Source organism: Ursus americanus, chromosome 9 (genome assembly GCF_024610735.1).
Source record: "Ursus americanus isolate L20-20 chromosome 9, mUrsAme1.1.p, whole genome shotgun sequence".
Taxonomy (NCBI): Eukaryota; Metazoa; Chordata; class Mammalia; order Carnivora; family Ursidae; genus Ursus; species Ursus americanus.
In genome coordinates, this window is record NC_142135.1 from 53,071,312 (window position 1) to 53,088,877 (window position 17,566).

Consider the following 17,566-nt stretch of genomic DNA (forward strand, 5'->3'; position numbering starts at 1 on the left):
TTCTATACGATATTCAGTCCACACCACCAATCTGTCGCCACACAATGTAATTACAATATAACTGACTATATTCCCTATGCTATGCTTTTCATCTCCCTGACTTATTTTATAAGAACTTCTCTTTACTAAGAAATAAATCTCAATCAAGAATACTAATACAATTTTAATGCAGCAAACTTCTTATATTAAAACAACTACTTTAAAGTACTCTACTAGCCAATGTCAAATTGTCAATTGTGCATATTTTAAATCTTTCAGTATCTCAGTATCTCATATTGGGTTTTCAGCATCTTGCCTTGCTTTTGGTAACAAATAAGCAACTTTTATCCACCTAATAAAGAAACTATATTAACACATGAATTTAAAGCATAATTTAGGTAAGTCCTCTATATGGTGGTTTTCCCCACATGAACACATACCTCTTAGAAACAATATTATCCTTTTTCTTCCTTCCCAAATGAGAAGACACCAAAGAACTAGGCAACATAACAATCTGAATCTTACCAAATGAGTACATTTCAAATGATAGGACCTTCTTCAAATAATTCCCCAATAATTTCTTTTTTTCTTTTTTTATTACTACTACAATAGTTTTCAAATTATATTATAATGTTTTATGTTTAAATAATAGTACTGAGATAAAAAGATAATGTATTTCTATGTTCAACACCAATGTGTCTTTATAAGCCTAAATGCCTGGATTAGCACCATTATTTTCTAGTTAAACTTTTAAAGATTATGTTTCATCAGGTTCTGTTATTATATTTTAATTTTATTAACAACTTAAAATTAATAAAAATTCTATCAATATTTTCTCTCCATATGAAGATTTCTGTCAACAATATTCTACATACCAGGATCATAAGAAGGTGGAGGAGGAGGAGGAAGTTTTCCACCCTCTTTAAGCGCCTGATCAAGACCTTTAGCTGCTCTTATGGTGGCAATGAACTCTTCATGTTTTCTTCTCCAATTAGATGGTTTCTTTGGTGGTTCAGGCTACAAACAAATAAAGAAGAGCCCATTTCAAAACATTTTTTAAAAAACTGAAATGGGGTGCGCCTCAGTGGTTCAGTCAGTAAGCATCTGCCTTTGACTCAAGTCATGATCCCAAGGTCCTGGGATCAACAACCTGCATTGGGCTCCCTGCTGTGGGGAGCCTGCTTCTCCCTCTCCCTACTGCTCCTGCTCTCTGTATCTCAAATAAATAAATAAATAAAATCTTTTAAAAAATTAATTGAAATAAAACTTGAGGAAATGCTGTACCGTTTTAAATGTTAAATTTAAGGAGTCCTTAAATTACTATCCTTAAAATTTATAATTTAAAAAGAAACTTCATATAATTGCATTATATGTGATTTTTAAACTGCAATTATAATTGTGATAAACGCTGCTAAATTAAACTTCTATAGGTATTACATCCATTTAAGTTTCCACTAACAGTGTAATTTCCCTATTTTACTACACTTTCTCCAATAGAGTATGTTAAACTTGGCTTTTTAACAGACTGGAGAGGTAAAAAATAGTTCTCTCTGGTTTTAACTGGCTTTTCTTTTATAATGAGTTGAGAATCTTTTTATATCATTAAGAATCATTTGCATTGCCTTTTTTGTGAGCTGTTAATGTGCCTGGTCAACTTACCTGTTGGTTACTGGTCTTAATTTTAACAGTTTCTAGTTAACTCTTTATAGGAGACTAGCCTCAGCCCTCTGCTACAATATGGCTGTCTTATGATCTTGTCTAAGGATCTTCAGATATGAAGAATTATTTTTAAAATATAGTTGAATATACTTGTTTCTTTTATGGTCTCTAGATTTGCAGTCACTGTCAGCAAGACCCAATCTCACACCAAGGTAAAATGGAATTTTCCCATGTTTCCCCCCTGACTTTTCATGGTTTCATTTAAAAATTTTAAATCTTGTATTCATTTGGAACTTATCATGAGTTATAGTGTGACACGTAGATTCAACTTTATTTTTTGTTTTTAACATGACTATGCAGCTGTCTCAGGATCCTTTATTGACTTTGCTCCCCACTGAACTGTCAACACCTTTATCATATTCTCTTTTGTATTTGGACCTATTTCGGAACTTTCTCTTCTCTTCCACTGTTCTGACTATCCTTGTGTTAGTACCAGTGTTTTAAATATTGAGACTTTATAATAATATTTTAATATCTGACAGGATAACATTACTTCATGCTGCTTCTTTTTCAATCTTTTCTGGTTATTCTTGTACGTACATTTTTTTCATATCAACTTTAGAATAAGCTTGTCTAATTTTTTCAACTGTATTTTAACCAGAAAACTTAAACGTTATATTCATAAAAAACTTAAGGAACTTAATTATCTTTACTTTGTTTAATGTACCTGTCCAAAAACATGAGATAATATTTTCATTTGAAGAAGTATTTGTGTCTTTCCGTTTTTTTAAGTATTCTTTGTGGAAATCTTATACCTTTAAAAGGTTTATTCCTAAATATTTTTTATTTTGTGTTGTTCTTTTATAGAGTCTTTTCTTGTTTTTTATGTTTCAAGGGGTTTGTTGAAATATGAAACCGAGCAATTTCTGTATATTAGCATTATATCTCATTATTTCACTGGCTTCTCTTATTGCTTTTGATAATTTAGCAGTTGATTCTCTTGGGTTTTCCAAGTATATCATTTCCTAATAACGATACCTTTACCTCCTCTTTTCAAATCCCTATGTATCTAATATCTAACTGTATTAATTACAGCAATTACTACATTGGTTGGAGCTTAATCTTGTTCTTGTCTTTAATAGCTAACCTCTAAGTATCCTTCCACTATGCATAATGCTGGCTCCTGTGCTACCATACACGAGCATTTTATTTTGTCATATTATTGAAATACCCAACTATCCTCATTATGTCTTTATTTTTTAAATCAAGAATATACATTGAATCAGCAAAATCAAAAGATGATTCTTTAAAAACACTAATAAGGCAGGACAAATAAGGGGAAAAAAGAAAACACAAAATACCAAGGGATGAAAAATAGTACACGATACAGTTCTTACAAACATGAGGAAAAAAGAAGACACTATAATGGATCTTTATGCTAATGAATCTGACAACATTAAGTGGACAATATCTTTGACAAACACCACAAAACAGATACCAGAAGAAACAAAATCACAACAGTCTTACATTTATTTTTTTAAATGAATCTATTATTTAAAAACCTAAAGAAAATTGGCCTAGATGGCTTTACTGTTGAATTCTTGCAGACATTTAGGGAAGAAATGCATCAATCTTTTGAAAATTCTTCCCAAAAAAACCCAAAAAAATCGAGAACTTTTTTTTTTTAAGGTTTTATTTATTTGAGAGAGAGAGAGGGAGAGAGAGAGAACACAGCAGGGGAGTAGCAGAGGGAGAGGGAGAAGCCGGCTCCCCGCTGAGCAGGGAACCTGACACTGGGCTTGATCCCAGGACCCTAGGATCATGACCTGAGCCAAAGGCAGATGCTTCACTCACTGAGCCACCCAGGTGTCCCAAGAACAACTTTCTAACTAGTCTTACGAGAGCAACAAAAGTATGATAAGAAGAAAAATTACAAACTTACCTCTCTCGTAAATATAGATACAAAATCTTAATACAAGCAAATTCAGATGTTGAATATGACTGATTCTTGAAAGTTTCTTATTTTATGGTAAAAAGTCTGATCACAACATTCATCTGCTCCATAAGTATAACTCATCTACTGATAAGTTTTATTGCTCTCATCTACCTTTCTTCTCACAGCATCCTTGTGTCAATGCTAAATTAATGTTTTTTATTACTCATCATTGGATGAGTTAGGTTTTCCTGGTATTTACAAGAGGTTCTGGGGAGAAGGAGAGGTCCACAGGCCCCTTCCAGGCTACAGAAACCCACAGCTAGCCATCTTCTCTGTTGTACCAGATACGGATGCAAATAAGGCCTGTGATTACATGGACACACCTCTCATACTTCTCTAGAACAACCTGGGTCCAGGAACGCTCCTGCTCCCAACCATGCTTCCCTCAGTAACCACACTAACCACTTCAAAAAAAAAAAAAAAAAGAAAAAGAAAAGTACCAAGCCTTTTAGATGGGCCCCTTACCTTCAGAAAGGGTATTTTCTTTTCGTTAGTGCTTTTGGAGAGCTTCTGCCATTGGACCCCTCCAACTCTCTGTGCCTTATCTCCCTACTTCCACCTTCCTGGTTTTTGCCCAATTTCAGCCAGGCTCATTCCAGTTCCTGGCTATCCAAGTTTCTATACTCACCCCAATTCCCACGTTGGCTGTAGTAAACAAGTGATATATACTTCCTGGTTAGACCCCTCACATTTAAGGAGTCACCTTTAAGGCAAGGAGACCCTCCACCTTTAAGGTGGCAGGTTCCCATTCTGGGCCATGGGTCCCTCAGCAACTTTCTGCACTTCCTCTGTGGGTAGGTTTTCCTGGAACTCAGTTGCTTCGGGCAGCCCTTACATATATTTTGTACTCTGTGGATTAGGCCTGCCTTTACTCTTCCCCAAAATGGAGTTTGTATCTGCTTTACTCCACTCTGCTTATGATTTTGTAGGATTTCTTTGATACAGATAACGACAGAGAAAACTGCACTATGATGTTAAAATTTTCTAATACAGGGGCGCCTGGGTGACTCAGTCGGTTAAGTGTCTGCCTTTGGCTTACTCCCCGGGTAGAGCGCTGAGTCAGGCTCCCTACTCAGCGGGGAGTCTGCTTTTCCCTCTCCCTCTGCTCCTCCCCCTGCCAATGCTTGCTCTCTCTCTCTCTCTCTCTTTCTCTCGCTCAGTCGCTCTCTCTCTCAAATAAATAAAATCTAAAAAAAATAAAAATAAAAATAAATAAGCGTTTGGGACGCCTGGGTGGCTCAGTTGGTTAAGTGTCGGTTCAGTGTCTGCCTTGGCTCAGGTTATGATCCCAGGGTCCTGGGATTGCGTCCCACGTTAGGCTCCTTGCTCAGTGGGGAGTGTGCTTCTCCCTCCGCCTGCCGCTCCCCCTGCTTGTGCTCACTTTCTCTGACAAATAAAATCTTTTAAAACAAAATCTTCTAATACACAGCTTTTCAAACTTTAAGGTGCATATGACTCTCTCAAGGATTTCATTAAAACACAGATCCTGGGGCGCCTGGGTGGCACAGCGGTTAAGTGTCTGCCTTTGGCTCAGGGCATGATCCCGGCGTTATGGGATCGAGCCCCACATCAGGCTCCTCTGCTATGAGCCTGCTTCTTCCTCTCCCACTCCCGCTGATTGTGTTCCCTCTCTCGCTGGCTGTCTCTATCTCTGTCGAATAAATAAAAAAATAAAAATAAAAATAAAACGCAGATCCTAACTCAGTATTTCTGGGTGTGACCTGAGATTCCACATTTCTAACAAGTTCCCAAGTAGTGCTGATACTACTGTCCTATGAACCATACTTTTAAGTACCAAGAAATTAAACTACTTCATGTAAAGCAATGGTTTTTACTTTGCTTTTATCTGAAGATGAATTTTTTCACTATTAGAACCCTTATCCCTTAAAAAGAAATAGGATAGAGGCACCTGGGTGGCTTAGTTGGTTAAGTGTCTGACTCCTGATTTCAGCCCAGGTCATGATCTCAGGGTTGTGGGATTGAGCTCCCTTCCCCTCAGGCTCTACGCTCAGCACAGAGTCTGCTCGAGATTTTCTCTCCTTCTTCCTCTGCCCCTACCCCTGCTCGTGCACACACTCTCTAATAAGTAAATAAATCTTTAAAAAAATAGGATAACATTTATTGAGAGATCACTAGGGATAAATTCAATGTAATCCTCATAAGAACCCCACAAGACAAATACTACCATTACTATCACCATTATACAGATAAAGAGATGTACAGATTAAGTAACTTGCCCAACACAGCATGGTAAGTAACAGAGTAAGGTTATATCCAGGCAGTCTGACTCTTGAGCCAGCTTTCGTTTTCATACTCACTATATTACACTGTCTAAAAATTTCAGTAGTTTATCTCTTAGCTAATTAAAGCCAGTATAATCATATATCTGGCAGATATACTAAGAAAAATATCAAATAATGGTTTATGTACATTATTCAAATTTCACCATCTTTCACTTATACATAGACTGAAAAAAAAGATGAACATTCGACTTTTCTATTATCAAATGATTTTATTATAAGATTAATTGCCCCAAAGGGAAATGTTTTCCTGTAGCACTGGGAGAAGTTTTTATCACTGAAGGAGGGTTTATTTCAAAAACCGATTCAATGAGGTACTCAAATTTTAACTATTTCACTGAACTAACTCTTTAAAACTATGTTGAATAAAGTATGTATGTGCTTTATTCTTAGCAATATAACACATCACAGGTAGTATTAAAGAGAGATTATTAAAGTGAATCACTGCTTTCAAAGAAAATAAACTGACAACGGCTATACATGGATAGCCGAGTAACTGATCAAACTTCCCCAGAAAGCATAAGATCACAATTACAGATAATTAATCAAGATAATCAATATCTATTATGCTAAGGTATCTATAAATTATAGCTTTGCTTTTGTATATAGGGACTAGATAAGAGGCTTAAACTTATACACTGCACTTAAATTATGCTGCAAATAATTCACACTGACTTAAAAAAGACATGCGAGGACTTTTTAATTATTCCCAGCCTACAGCTAAGCAATAGGCTATCCAATGCTACAAAAACCTCACTGTTACAGGTTTTAAGACAGCAGTTTGGTTTCCCTTTAGGAGAAGTTTAAAATAAACACGTTTCTGATCATTTCTAAACTGAAAACACAAAGCAGAATTCTTATTATTCTTCAATCTTAGCACAACAGATAATTAAATTTTTTTTTCAGTATATATAGCAGCAAAGTTCATACTATTGAAAAAGCTAAGTAATTACCCTAGGTTTAAGAGGCTTTACTGTTGGAATATCAGTTCCTTCAGCTCTTTGTCTGCTTGAATCAAAAGTCTTCCGTTTTTTAGTGGCAGTTTTCTGGCAAATTGGTCCATGTTTTTTCTGTTAAGATAAAGAAATGCAATGTATCGTTTTCTTTTCTACAGAAAGGAAGTCTATAAAACTTCAAATTGTCATTTGAGACGAATTTAAAAACTAGAGGATGAAATAATAATAATACATAAGACACATTTAGCTTTAACTAAAATTGTTAGCAAGTATATATAATGCATGATATAAGTTATCCTCAAGAAAGTATAAATACTATATACAAGAAAGTATAAATAAATACTCTTCCAAACTTTAATAAGAGTTATTGAATATTCCAGTTTTCACACCGCTAAGAATAAGGAAAATAATGTAACCAAGTCAAAGAATTACCTTCATTACTAAATACATGAAAATACAAGAAAACAATTATCAAGAATGTTACAAGAATTTAAACAGAGACTGCATTAGTGTAAGGATTACAAAAGTTAATACAATAGTAGTAGTCTGGGTTACTTAAGTTATTAACATAAACAGTAATATGTTACCATAAAGTTAACACAAAATAATAGGACTTGGTGGTCTGATTTGTGTCTTCTTCTACGATCAAATCTTTCTTCCCTCCTGGAACAAGTTTACTTTTTTTTACCCACAATTCTTCTTGAGCTATCTAGCATTCCACTTCTACAGGTTTTTTTTTTATTATTATTATGGCTGCCAACTCGTTCATTCAATCATTCATGTATTCATTTTAAGAAATTACAATGGACGCTCTCATAACTGACCCCCAGTTAACCTCCTGGATAAATAATCATTCTCCCTCTCCCAAGTGAAACATGTTAATGGATGACATAAGTGCACTATATGCACTTTTTTTCTTTTGTATTTTGATAAACACTGAAGAAGCTAGAATGTTAAACTTTATCTAAGAAAAGAGGAAACCTCAGAACTGGTTGGTCTGATATCATGCAACCTCCTACATTTTCAGTACACAATTAGAAATCAATTGTTTTACATACTTGCTTTCAGTTTTCACTTTAACAAGCAAGTACTATAATTATAGCTATTAGAATAAAAATCTCTTAAATATGAAAAGATATAAAAGTGTGGCTAACAGGCAACTTTCTAATAGATGTCTGTTCTAAAACTGAGTTCTGTCAAAAGTACGTAGTACTTGTTCCCAAATCTGATATATTATGTAAGTTGTAGTTGTATAGTGATTACATTATTTAATTAAACATTAAATAAATAAGGGCAAAAGAAGGCATTTTTTTCCCTAGGTAAACTGAGCTGAATGCTTTGGAAATGGTTTGAAAAACAGTGAGTTGGATACAAAATCAAACAAACAAAAAAAGTCACCAAGTTAAGTGTGGGCGAGACATTTTTAAAGGACAAAGGCAAAAAGCTGTCATTATTTAAAAGAAGTCGATAGTCCAACAGACATTTTGGATCATTAAATCCTTGCTTTGCTTTAAAGAAACAAACTGGAAATACTAATATGCATTCTGGATTGTGGCAGAACTCTAATCAGCAGATTCATATTCAAAGAAAAGTCTTTATTCTACATCAAAATATTAAAAAATGTATGTTTATATTTAAAGTAAAAATAAAATATTTTAGGTATATAGGGATTTTTTCCCCTTATTCTCTAGTCGGCTACTTTATATTAAAATCAATTAAAAGTGCTTCTATATGTGTTACTAAATAAAAGTATCTAAAGAATGCATAATTATATTTTAGGTACACTTTTAATTGAAAACAATTTTTCTTCAAATATTTCAAATACACATAAGAATTAAGAGAATACTGTCATGAACTCCCATTTACTCAGCAACAATTATCAACAATTTAGCAATCTTGTCATCTATCCCAGCTTTTTTTCCTGAGGTACTTTAAAAGAAAATCCCAGACACATATCATACTTTATCTTTAAATACATTATTATGCATTTCTGAGTTTTTGTTTTCTTTTTGTTAATATTCCCACAGAGAAACACTTTAACAGAGTAGTTCTGAAGACCAATCTAACCCTGAAGGAAAGAGACCACTCTAGAAGAAAGAGATAGATGGAACTGATACTCTTGAACAAAGAACACTGACCAGTATCTCTTTAAATTACTCCACAGAAGTTCCTTCCATGAGAGCTGTCCTGAAGTATCGAACAATTACAATCTATCATAATCCAAAGGAAAAAGGTACTCACTAATGCCACTGGAAAGAACGTTCTTCCACAAATCTTGCAAGGTAACAACTCTCCCACTTGGACACTCCCATTTTCTAAAACAGAAAATTTAATCAATAAATTCTTTGCTCAAATTGTGAAACTTCCAAATTTTAATGTCTTCATATGTAAGTTGTCAGTTCTTGTGGAAAATGTCTTGTTTCATTTTGGAATAAGCAATATTATTGATTAAAATAGGCACAAGACTTAGAGCTATCGGTGGTCAAAAAGGACATGCCAAATACTGAAGTCATGATCTAAGTATCACCAAACCGGTATTTTTGGAAATACCTTGTTTTCTTTAATTTTAACCAAACCAATTTGTTATATTCTCTGAACTTATAGCCTCTCTCTACTGTAAATTACCAAACTTTAAAAATCAAGTTTACCTTAAGGCTAATATTATATATTATTAATCTTCAAAGCATTAAGATATAACTCTGGTGATCAGTGAGATGGCTTCCTGAGATGATCTAAGGATTCTAGGATAAAAAGAATCTTGTTTTGTTTAACAGCAGACAATAGGAAGTATAACGCTTTAATGAAAGCATTACTATGCTACCTTTATTAAATGAATTGTTCATTATTTTATACATATAAAATTATATAAGGATTCAATGGACCAGCAAACTGAGATATTCTGTCCTATGGCACAATTCATTAAATAAGAGACAAGTAGCTGAAACTTTTACTCAATCAAAACTTAATGCATCTATCATACATTTTCATACAACACATTTTGTTACTAAATTGTTATAAAAGAAACAACTACATTCTTTGGAATTCTACATAGCTGAGTCAATTTGTCATTTTATTATCTACCCAACTGGCAAACTTAATTTATTTCCATACCTGTAATTTTCTGAAAATTATACTTGAACCTATATAACTTAAACATATTTTCTGCTGAATATTTTACTGATAAAATTATTTTATCACATGAAAGATAAATAGAAAGCCACTTTGTCTTAGAAGTAACCTAAAGAAACTCAAGAGAAAAGTACAATTATGACTTCATATAATGTGTTTCAAAGCATTTAGTGAGTTCAAGAAAACTGATAAAAGAATCAAAATAGACATGGATGGGCATACAATCAAACAGCGACAGAAAAACTGTTTTGTTCTCTCATTCTCTTAATACTCCACTGCCCTATTTTAATGGTAGATAGTGACTATCTCATCTCAGATGGAGGCAATGTTTCTATGGTGGCAGTTAAGCAGTGCGCACTACAAAACCAAAGATTTGACTGATTTGTTCTTCTCCAATTCCAGAGGTCAGGTTATTTAGGGAGAGCAAACTCATTTACAGGGACTTAATTTCACTAACTATCTAAAAAGTTGAGGCAGTTGCTGGATAGAATCTGTAACATACATTAAGAATGTCTTCATAATGACGGTCAAAGTGATGTCACATGAAACATAATCTATTAAGCTTGTTTATTTACAATTTTCATATATTCCTTTAAATTCTAAGCAATTATTTAAAAATTCATCAATACAAAATGTTAAAGAGTATTACATATTTTCTTGCTTTAAAGTATATTTCAGTTAAATAAATGACAAAGCAAAATTTTATAAAAATTAACTATTGAGAAAAATATTTTCAACCCCTGGAAATAATGTGAGTGCCTACTTGGGCACTTAGCACTTGCCAAGCTCATATCAAGTAATAGTTCTACTAGGGTAGAATAACACAGTCATTGCTCTTATAAAGCTAATAGTCTACATAATTTACTTCTTTACTATATCTAAGAACCAAATCATCTCCCAGTTTTTAATGTAATAGCAACTACAATACAGTATATAATAAAATCCAATTCTTGGTATTAATTCCTACAAGTTATCAAATATGTTCAAATTGTCTTTAAAGGAAAAGCAGCAAATATCACTAAAAGGCATAAAAAAGAGGAAACAGCATTAAAGAGAAAGCAGTTAAGAGCAATTATCTCAAAAAAGAAAAAAATTAAGTCATTACTTCATTCAAAATAAATAAAGATATAAATTTATAATTTCCTCCCTCTTATATTAGCTGGTCGTACAGCATAGCCCTATAATTCACAAAATATAACATGTGCATGTATGTTAGTGTCAACACTCCCTTCTACCAACAGGTCACGATAAGCAGCTTAGATTCAGAGTCACAAAGCTACATTTTGTTGTAATGGTATTCATTAAAAGATATGACAGCTTAGCAAAAAAGGCACTGAAATTTGTCTCTTAAGTCCCAGGTCTATCACATAGAACTATAACGCCCTGGGCGAGATATTTAATCTCACTAAGGTTCAGCTTCCTCTTGTATAAAATCTGGAAGGAAGTTAGGTTAAATGACCTACATGGCCCCCTTCTATCTCTAATACACCATAATAAATATACTGTATTTATTTAATAAAATCTACCTTAAGACCAATTAGCAAGAAAAGTACATGCATGATAACATACCGCTCTTACTATTAAATTAAACAAAAATTTGGTCATATATGAAGATGATTAAACCAGCTGACCAACTGCAGATTGTGGAATGATTGCTTCAGGTAGCATGCAGAATGTTGAGAAAATCACTTCCATTTGTCTCCATACAGAATTGAGAATCTGCAAGGAACTATAGCAAAGAAAAAGATGTCTCTCTCCTTGTTGGAAAAGTCTTCGCTACATGAATTAGAAGAAAATGTATGACTAATCATGTAAATAGCCTCAGTTTAACATTCATTAAATGAAGATGTTAGCTGCTCAATCTTAAAATTTAAGGGACCATCTGAGATGTTATACATGAAAATGCTTTACAACCAATGAAATAATACTACTCTCCAGCACATGCAGGCAATCTTCACTAATCTCTCCCATGTGGCAAAAGCTAGCAAATTGTGAGGCTTATAAAAATACAGTAGAGACAATACGCACGGGGCGACTACTTTAGCAGAGAGCAAGCACTGTTGAAAGAAGCACTCAAACTAACAGACAAAACCAAGTAAATAAAGTACCTTAATATTCTAAAATTCTCCAGAAGCTAACCTCTCCTTATAAAATTTATCTCACACACAGTGGTGACTCTGTTATGCATTACTGTATTTAGCAACTTCAAAACCTGCACCATAAGTCTTGAAATGGTATTTTTATGTAATACTATTACATATATATCATATATATAGATGTGAAATAATATGCTGTTATCTAAATAGTTATGACATTCTAAAATGTATATATTTAAGAAACAGGAAAGAACATTTTCAAAAGAAAAATCTTAGAAATTAAAAACAGATCTGGCTTCTGTGGAGCATGTCTATTTCTTCACCACAGGTCACTGCTCATCTAAATCCAACCTTTAAAACAAACCTTCATTTTGAAGCATGCAGCAATCTGTTTTACCACCCTCTTCCAACAATCCTTTTCAAATCTAATTATTTTCAGGTCAACAATCTCTAATAATTAATCTCACAAGATTTTCCTCTTTCAGCTCATCCTACGTTTCAACATTTCAACATTCACACTTAACCTACTCAACACATAGCCTGCACACTCCACTCCTCTTTAGTCCATCACTCCAGTTCAACAAAAATGACTGCTAAAATAATTTACTAACAGTCCACCTCTGAACTCTTAAAATACCCAAGCACCTTCTCTGACCATGTACCTTCTACCTCTCTTTAAATCACTTTCTTGATCTCAGAATGATTTGCATCTTCTTGATAACCCATTCCTGGTTGCACTTTCCTTCCTACTCAGTATGAACCTGACTAGTCATTTTCACTTTCGCCAATCACCCTCAAATCCCATGTTCCATGGTCACATGCTTGGCAAATGCTAGATTAAACGAATGGGTTTTCTTAGAGAACTTCCTCAGTCTTAAAAAAGAGATGTAGTATATTATTATTTCCCGAACAGAAATCCTGACCGTAGGAGATATTTAGGGCCAATGTCCTGAGTAGCACATTTTTTTGAAACACTGGCTTACATTTACTGACTAACTCCTCTCTACCTCCCTTTCTCCTCCTATTTGAACTATAGGCAAACTTTATCAGGCCTAAACACTACATTAAAATAGATCAATTTGTTGATTTCCCAAGTATTTGGTAAGCACCTAGCGTGAGACAAGAACTGTTCTATGAGGTAAGCAAACAGTGATGATCTTACAGAGCTTCTACTCTAACACAGAAAAAATAAAAATACATAAAACATCGGGTGGTGATAAGTGCAATGTAGAAAGAGTAGAGTAAGAAGAAAGAAGACAGTCATAGTGCTATGTGTAAGGGTATTCGGGAAGTGGGTAGGATCAGGGAAAGCTTCTTTAATGAGGAGACTTTAGAGTAGGGACCTTAAGATTCTTAATAGACAATGAAACACCATGAATCTAACTCCCAAATCCAGAGGCACCTGGCTGGCTCAGTTGGTAGAGCATATGACTCATGATCTCAGAGTCATGAGTTCAAGCCACATGTTAGGCATGGAGCCTACTTTAAAAAAATTTTTTTTTTAATAATAATAATTGCCAAATTCAAAGCCCTCTTTTCAATCTTCATCCTACTGGACCTTTCTATAGCATGAGGCACTACTAATCAATTCCTTCCACCTTTAAAGTGCCTTTTCTCTTGGCTTCAGTGACACTTCTTCCTCCTAAGCCCAAGTTTTTCAGATCTCAGAAGCTAAGCAGGGTTTTACCTGGATAGTACTTAGACCTCCAGGTATACCTGGTGCTACAGGCTTTTTCTGGCACATAGTCACTACTCAATAAATATTAGTTTCTCATCATTTCTTTTCTTGATAATTTTTAAATCCCTTTACAGACTTCTTCCCACTCCAATTTCCTTTCCTGCTCAACCCCAAAGCATCAATTCTTCCCCAAACTTCTTTTCTCATTTTATTACATAAAACTTTCCTAGGTGAATGCATCCACTTGCTGTCACATACATGTCATGACTATAAGCTAAAAACTCCACATAAACATTTAAAAGTAACCACGAGACATTTCTATTAGCTAGCCCCCAATCTGTACAAACACATTTCTAAGGCCAAACTCGCTACCTCTTCTCCCATACTCGGGCTTCCTTCTTGGTTAAAAATATTAATTTTACCTCTTAGTCAAAGCTAGACTGCCCTTTATCTTTGATTCTTTTTCTCTCTCATATGCAACAGTCATATCTCACCTACCTCAGAAATATCTTCTAAATCTATCCTTCCTAATTCCCGCTGTCTGCGACTTAGTTCGAATCCTCATCCCATATATGTATTTCCAGTCTCCTTTCTTCAGCCTATCCTGCCGCTATAGCCATCTGGTAAGATTGCCCACAGTCCCTTCCAAGCATGCTGTTTTACCCATACTGAATCACTCCTAAGCTCCTAACACACTTTCCCTATGAGTTTCCCCATCCAATAAATAAGTACTGAGGGGGCCTCCTATGTACTAGGCACTTCGCTGAATGCTTTATATATGTGACATCATTTAATATTAATATAGTTCAGGTAGATTGGTATTTAATAGCTCCAGTTTTTATAGCTGAGGAAACTGAAGTTCAGATTTACCAAATTATAGAGCTAAAAAGAAACAAAACAATGATCCAAACATAAGCCTCTCCAACACACTGGCTATTAAAATAACCTAGCATCCAACTCAGCACCAAAAAACAATGAATACTAGATAAATCAATAAAGATGAAGAATTATTCAGTAAACTAGCATGTGTTTGAACTAGGGAAAAACAAAACAAAAAGGAAATCCTAATGGGACAGGAATGCTTTCTTCAACTAAATATAGGGCACACTAGAGAAGAGCAATTAGACTTCTAATGAAGTTTTAGAAGGCAGTACACTAAGATCTGCTAACCAAAAAAGGAATGGGCAGCCAGATCTCTTTTACAACTATTAATAACCACTTATCACGATGTTATGAAAGAAATGACAATAGTGTATTTATTAAATCTGCTTAAAGTTTATCATCTCTCCATTTTACGGATGAAAAGCTTAGGAGAGATTAGAACTCTCCCAAGTCTAGAATTAACTCTACTGGCCTTAGTATACCTACCTACAGGACACAAGAGTTAGGTGAAAACGAATTAAAGGTTTTGCTCCAATTACACACAGAACACAGAAGTGCTCAGATATACATTACACAAAATCATGATGATTTATATTTATATTTAGTTTTGAAATACAGTGTTCTGCCTAATACCTCATCTCTTAATGACCAGGAAGCATGAAAAGTCCCAGAAGACCAAAAATAATATAACTGGTACATGCTTTATACGCAAATAATTTTTAAAAGAGTATGATAATCTTCAATAGAATTTTTTAGGGGTCCATATATTTTCTGGTTTTGTAATCAAGACTAGTCCAGTAACTGAATTCAACTAGAAACATGGGTCTCAAAACCGAACAGTACAATATTTGCTCAATTACTATGACATGGTGAGCAAATTCCTGGAGATTTTCTACTGGACACTGCAATATAACATTTATTTGACACTTCAAAGTGCTAGACTTTAGGGGTGCCTGGGTGGCCAAGTCGGTTAAAGAGTCTACCTTTGGCTCAGGTCATGATCCTGGTGTCCTGGGATGGAGCCCAGCATCTGGCTCCCTGCTCAGTGGGAAGTCTGCTTCTCCCCCCACCCTACCCCACCTTACTCTCTCTCTCTTTCTAAAAGATAAATAAAATCTTAAAAAAAGAAGAAGAAAGCGCTAGACTTTAACTTCCGATAAGGGAAAAACTTTACCTTATTTATCACTCTTATTAAACGAAAGCATGGATGAATGAATTAATGAATGGAACCTTAAGATTCAAACTTTTGATCTTTGAAAAATGTGAACTAACAGGGACTGATTTTAGAAAAAAAGAAGGGAAAGAAAGAAAGACACTGTTCTAACTTCAACAGAAACTCTCAGAGTTTTTATTAGTTTAAACCACCTGAAACTACCAATATTCAATTGTTTTGCCCTACAAAAAAAACCCAATTTCATATATTTTTAACCTAACCTAATTAGAACTAAACACATTACAGTTAATGATAGTAACTCATTTTGTTAAAAAAAAACAAAAACAAAAACAACACCCCCCGCCCCCAGAAAAGTAAGGAGCAAGTACTGTTTACCGTGATACATCACAAGCTGGGCCCATAAAACACGCCCCTCATAACATATCATAGTACATCAGAATACATGTATTTTTTCATCAATGTAATTAAATACTATACTAGGTTTTCATTATATTTTAAAAGCATTCTTAGTAAGATTTCAATAGTAATGCCTTAGTACTGCTAAAATACAAGGTTCACTAAAACATAGACTCAATGAGAGCAGGGCTTTTGACTTTTTATTTTTTGCTACGTCCCCAGGGCCTAGAACGGTGCCCATCATAGACAAAGTCATTCATCTAAGAACAAATATTTATTTAGTACCTATTCTGTGTCAGACACTGTTTTAGGTGCTTAGCATACATAAGTGAAAAGCCAGGTGAAGATCTTTGCCTTAATAACAATGTTAAATATAATAAATATCTGCAGAAAAGTTGTTTTAAAGCACTTTATGTGTGTTATGATAACTTCACAAGAATTCCAGAACCCATGATCCTACCCACTGTGCTACAAGACCACCACATATTTTAAAATTTATTTAAAAAATAAGGTGCCTTCAGGAGTCTTCTAAAAAATAGTATTTTGAAAGTAAGGAGTGCGATCACTACAATTCCTACTTCATGTAAACTTAATGATCTCCCTGAAATAAATTAAATGATCAGAGAGCAGGACCTTCATTTGTCACAGTATAGTGCAGCTGCCCACAAACGGAAAATTATCAGAATTCTTATCTACCATTCTCAAGCTGTTTACTATCAGAGTAAAAGCGTGAATAACCATCATACTTATCATTACATTTGTTTTTTGGTATGCTTAGGTAACTGCAAAAAGTTACCAATTAATACTTTTCACTTCATAACACAACCTGAAATAATTTGCTCACTGGCATGCAACAATACAGGGCTCAATGCCTCTGTTTATTTTTAATTCCACCTGAATCTACGTAAAAAGGAGGCGGGGGGAAGCTAAACCAAGGCAGCACGATCTTTCTTCAGAAGGATTAACCAGAATTTGAAAAATAACCTTGAAACTGTTGTTGCTAATGCTGGCTGTTTTTCTTCCTTTGTTGTTTTTAGGCAAATGTTGTATTACAGAGGCTAAAATGGACAAAAATAATAGAGAAGTGCAAGAATTGAGAACAAAGCAAAATCTGGAGTCATGGTTACAGCACATGGATTAACTCAAAGATAAGGAATCAATGCCGGCTCTTCCTTACAGAGTCGTCATTAATAAGCTCTTAAATCCTTCTGTTAATCTATTGTCCCGGCTCTGAAGCTGGCCAGTGACTCTTCCTTGGGAGATGCTCTTGGCATCCCTCCGATACAAGATGCGGTAGAAATAGAAAAACGGTTACCTAGGG

At 34.4% G+C, this 17,566-nt stretch overlaps 1 protein-coding gene across 2 annotated transcripts in view; it reads right to left on the bottom strand.

Annotated features, from left to right (window-relative positions):
- ZC2HC1A (zinc finger C2HC-type containing 1A) overlaps positions 1-17,566 on the bottom strand; it is a 62,551-nt gene that overhangs the window by 44,431 nt on the left and 554 nt on the right. For both annotated transcript variants that reach the window (XM_045806080.2, XM_045806079.2), the window contains exons 2-4: positions 9,132-9,205; positions 6,888-7,004; positions 855-996 (exon numbers count right to left, since the gene is read on the bottom strand). In XM_045806080.2, coding sequence (XP_045662036.2) covers positions 855-996; positions 6,888-7,004; positions 9,132-9,205 — 333 coding nt within the window. The remainder of the gene's footprint in view (positions 1-854; positions 997-6,887; positions 7,005-9,131; positions 9,206-17,566) is intronic.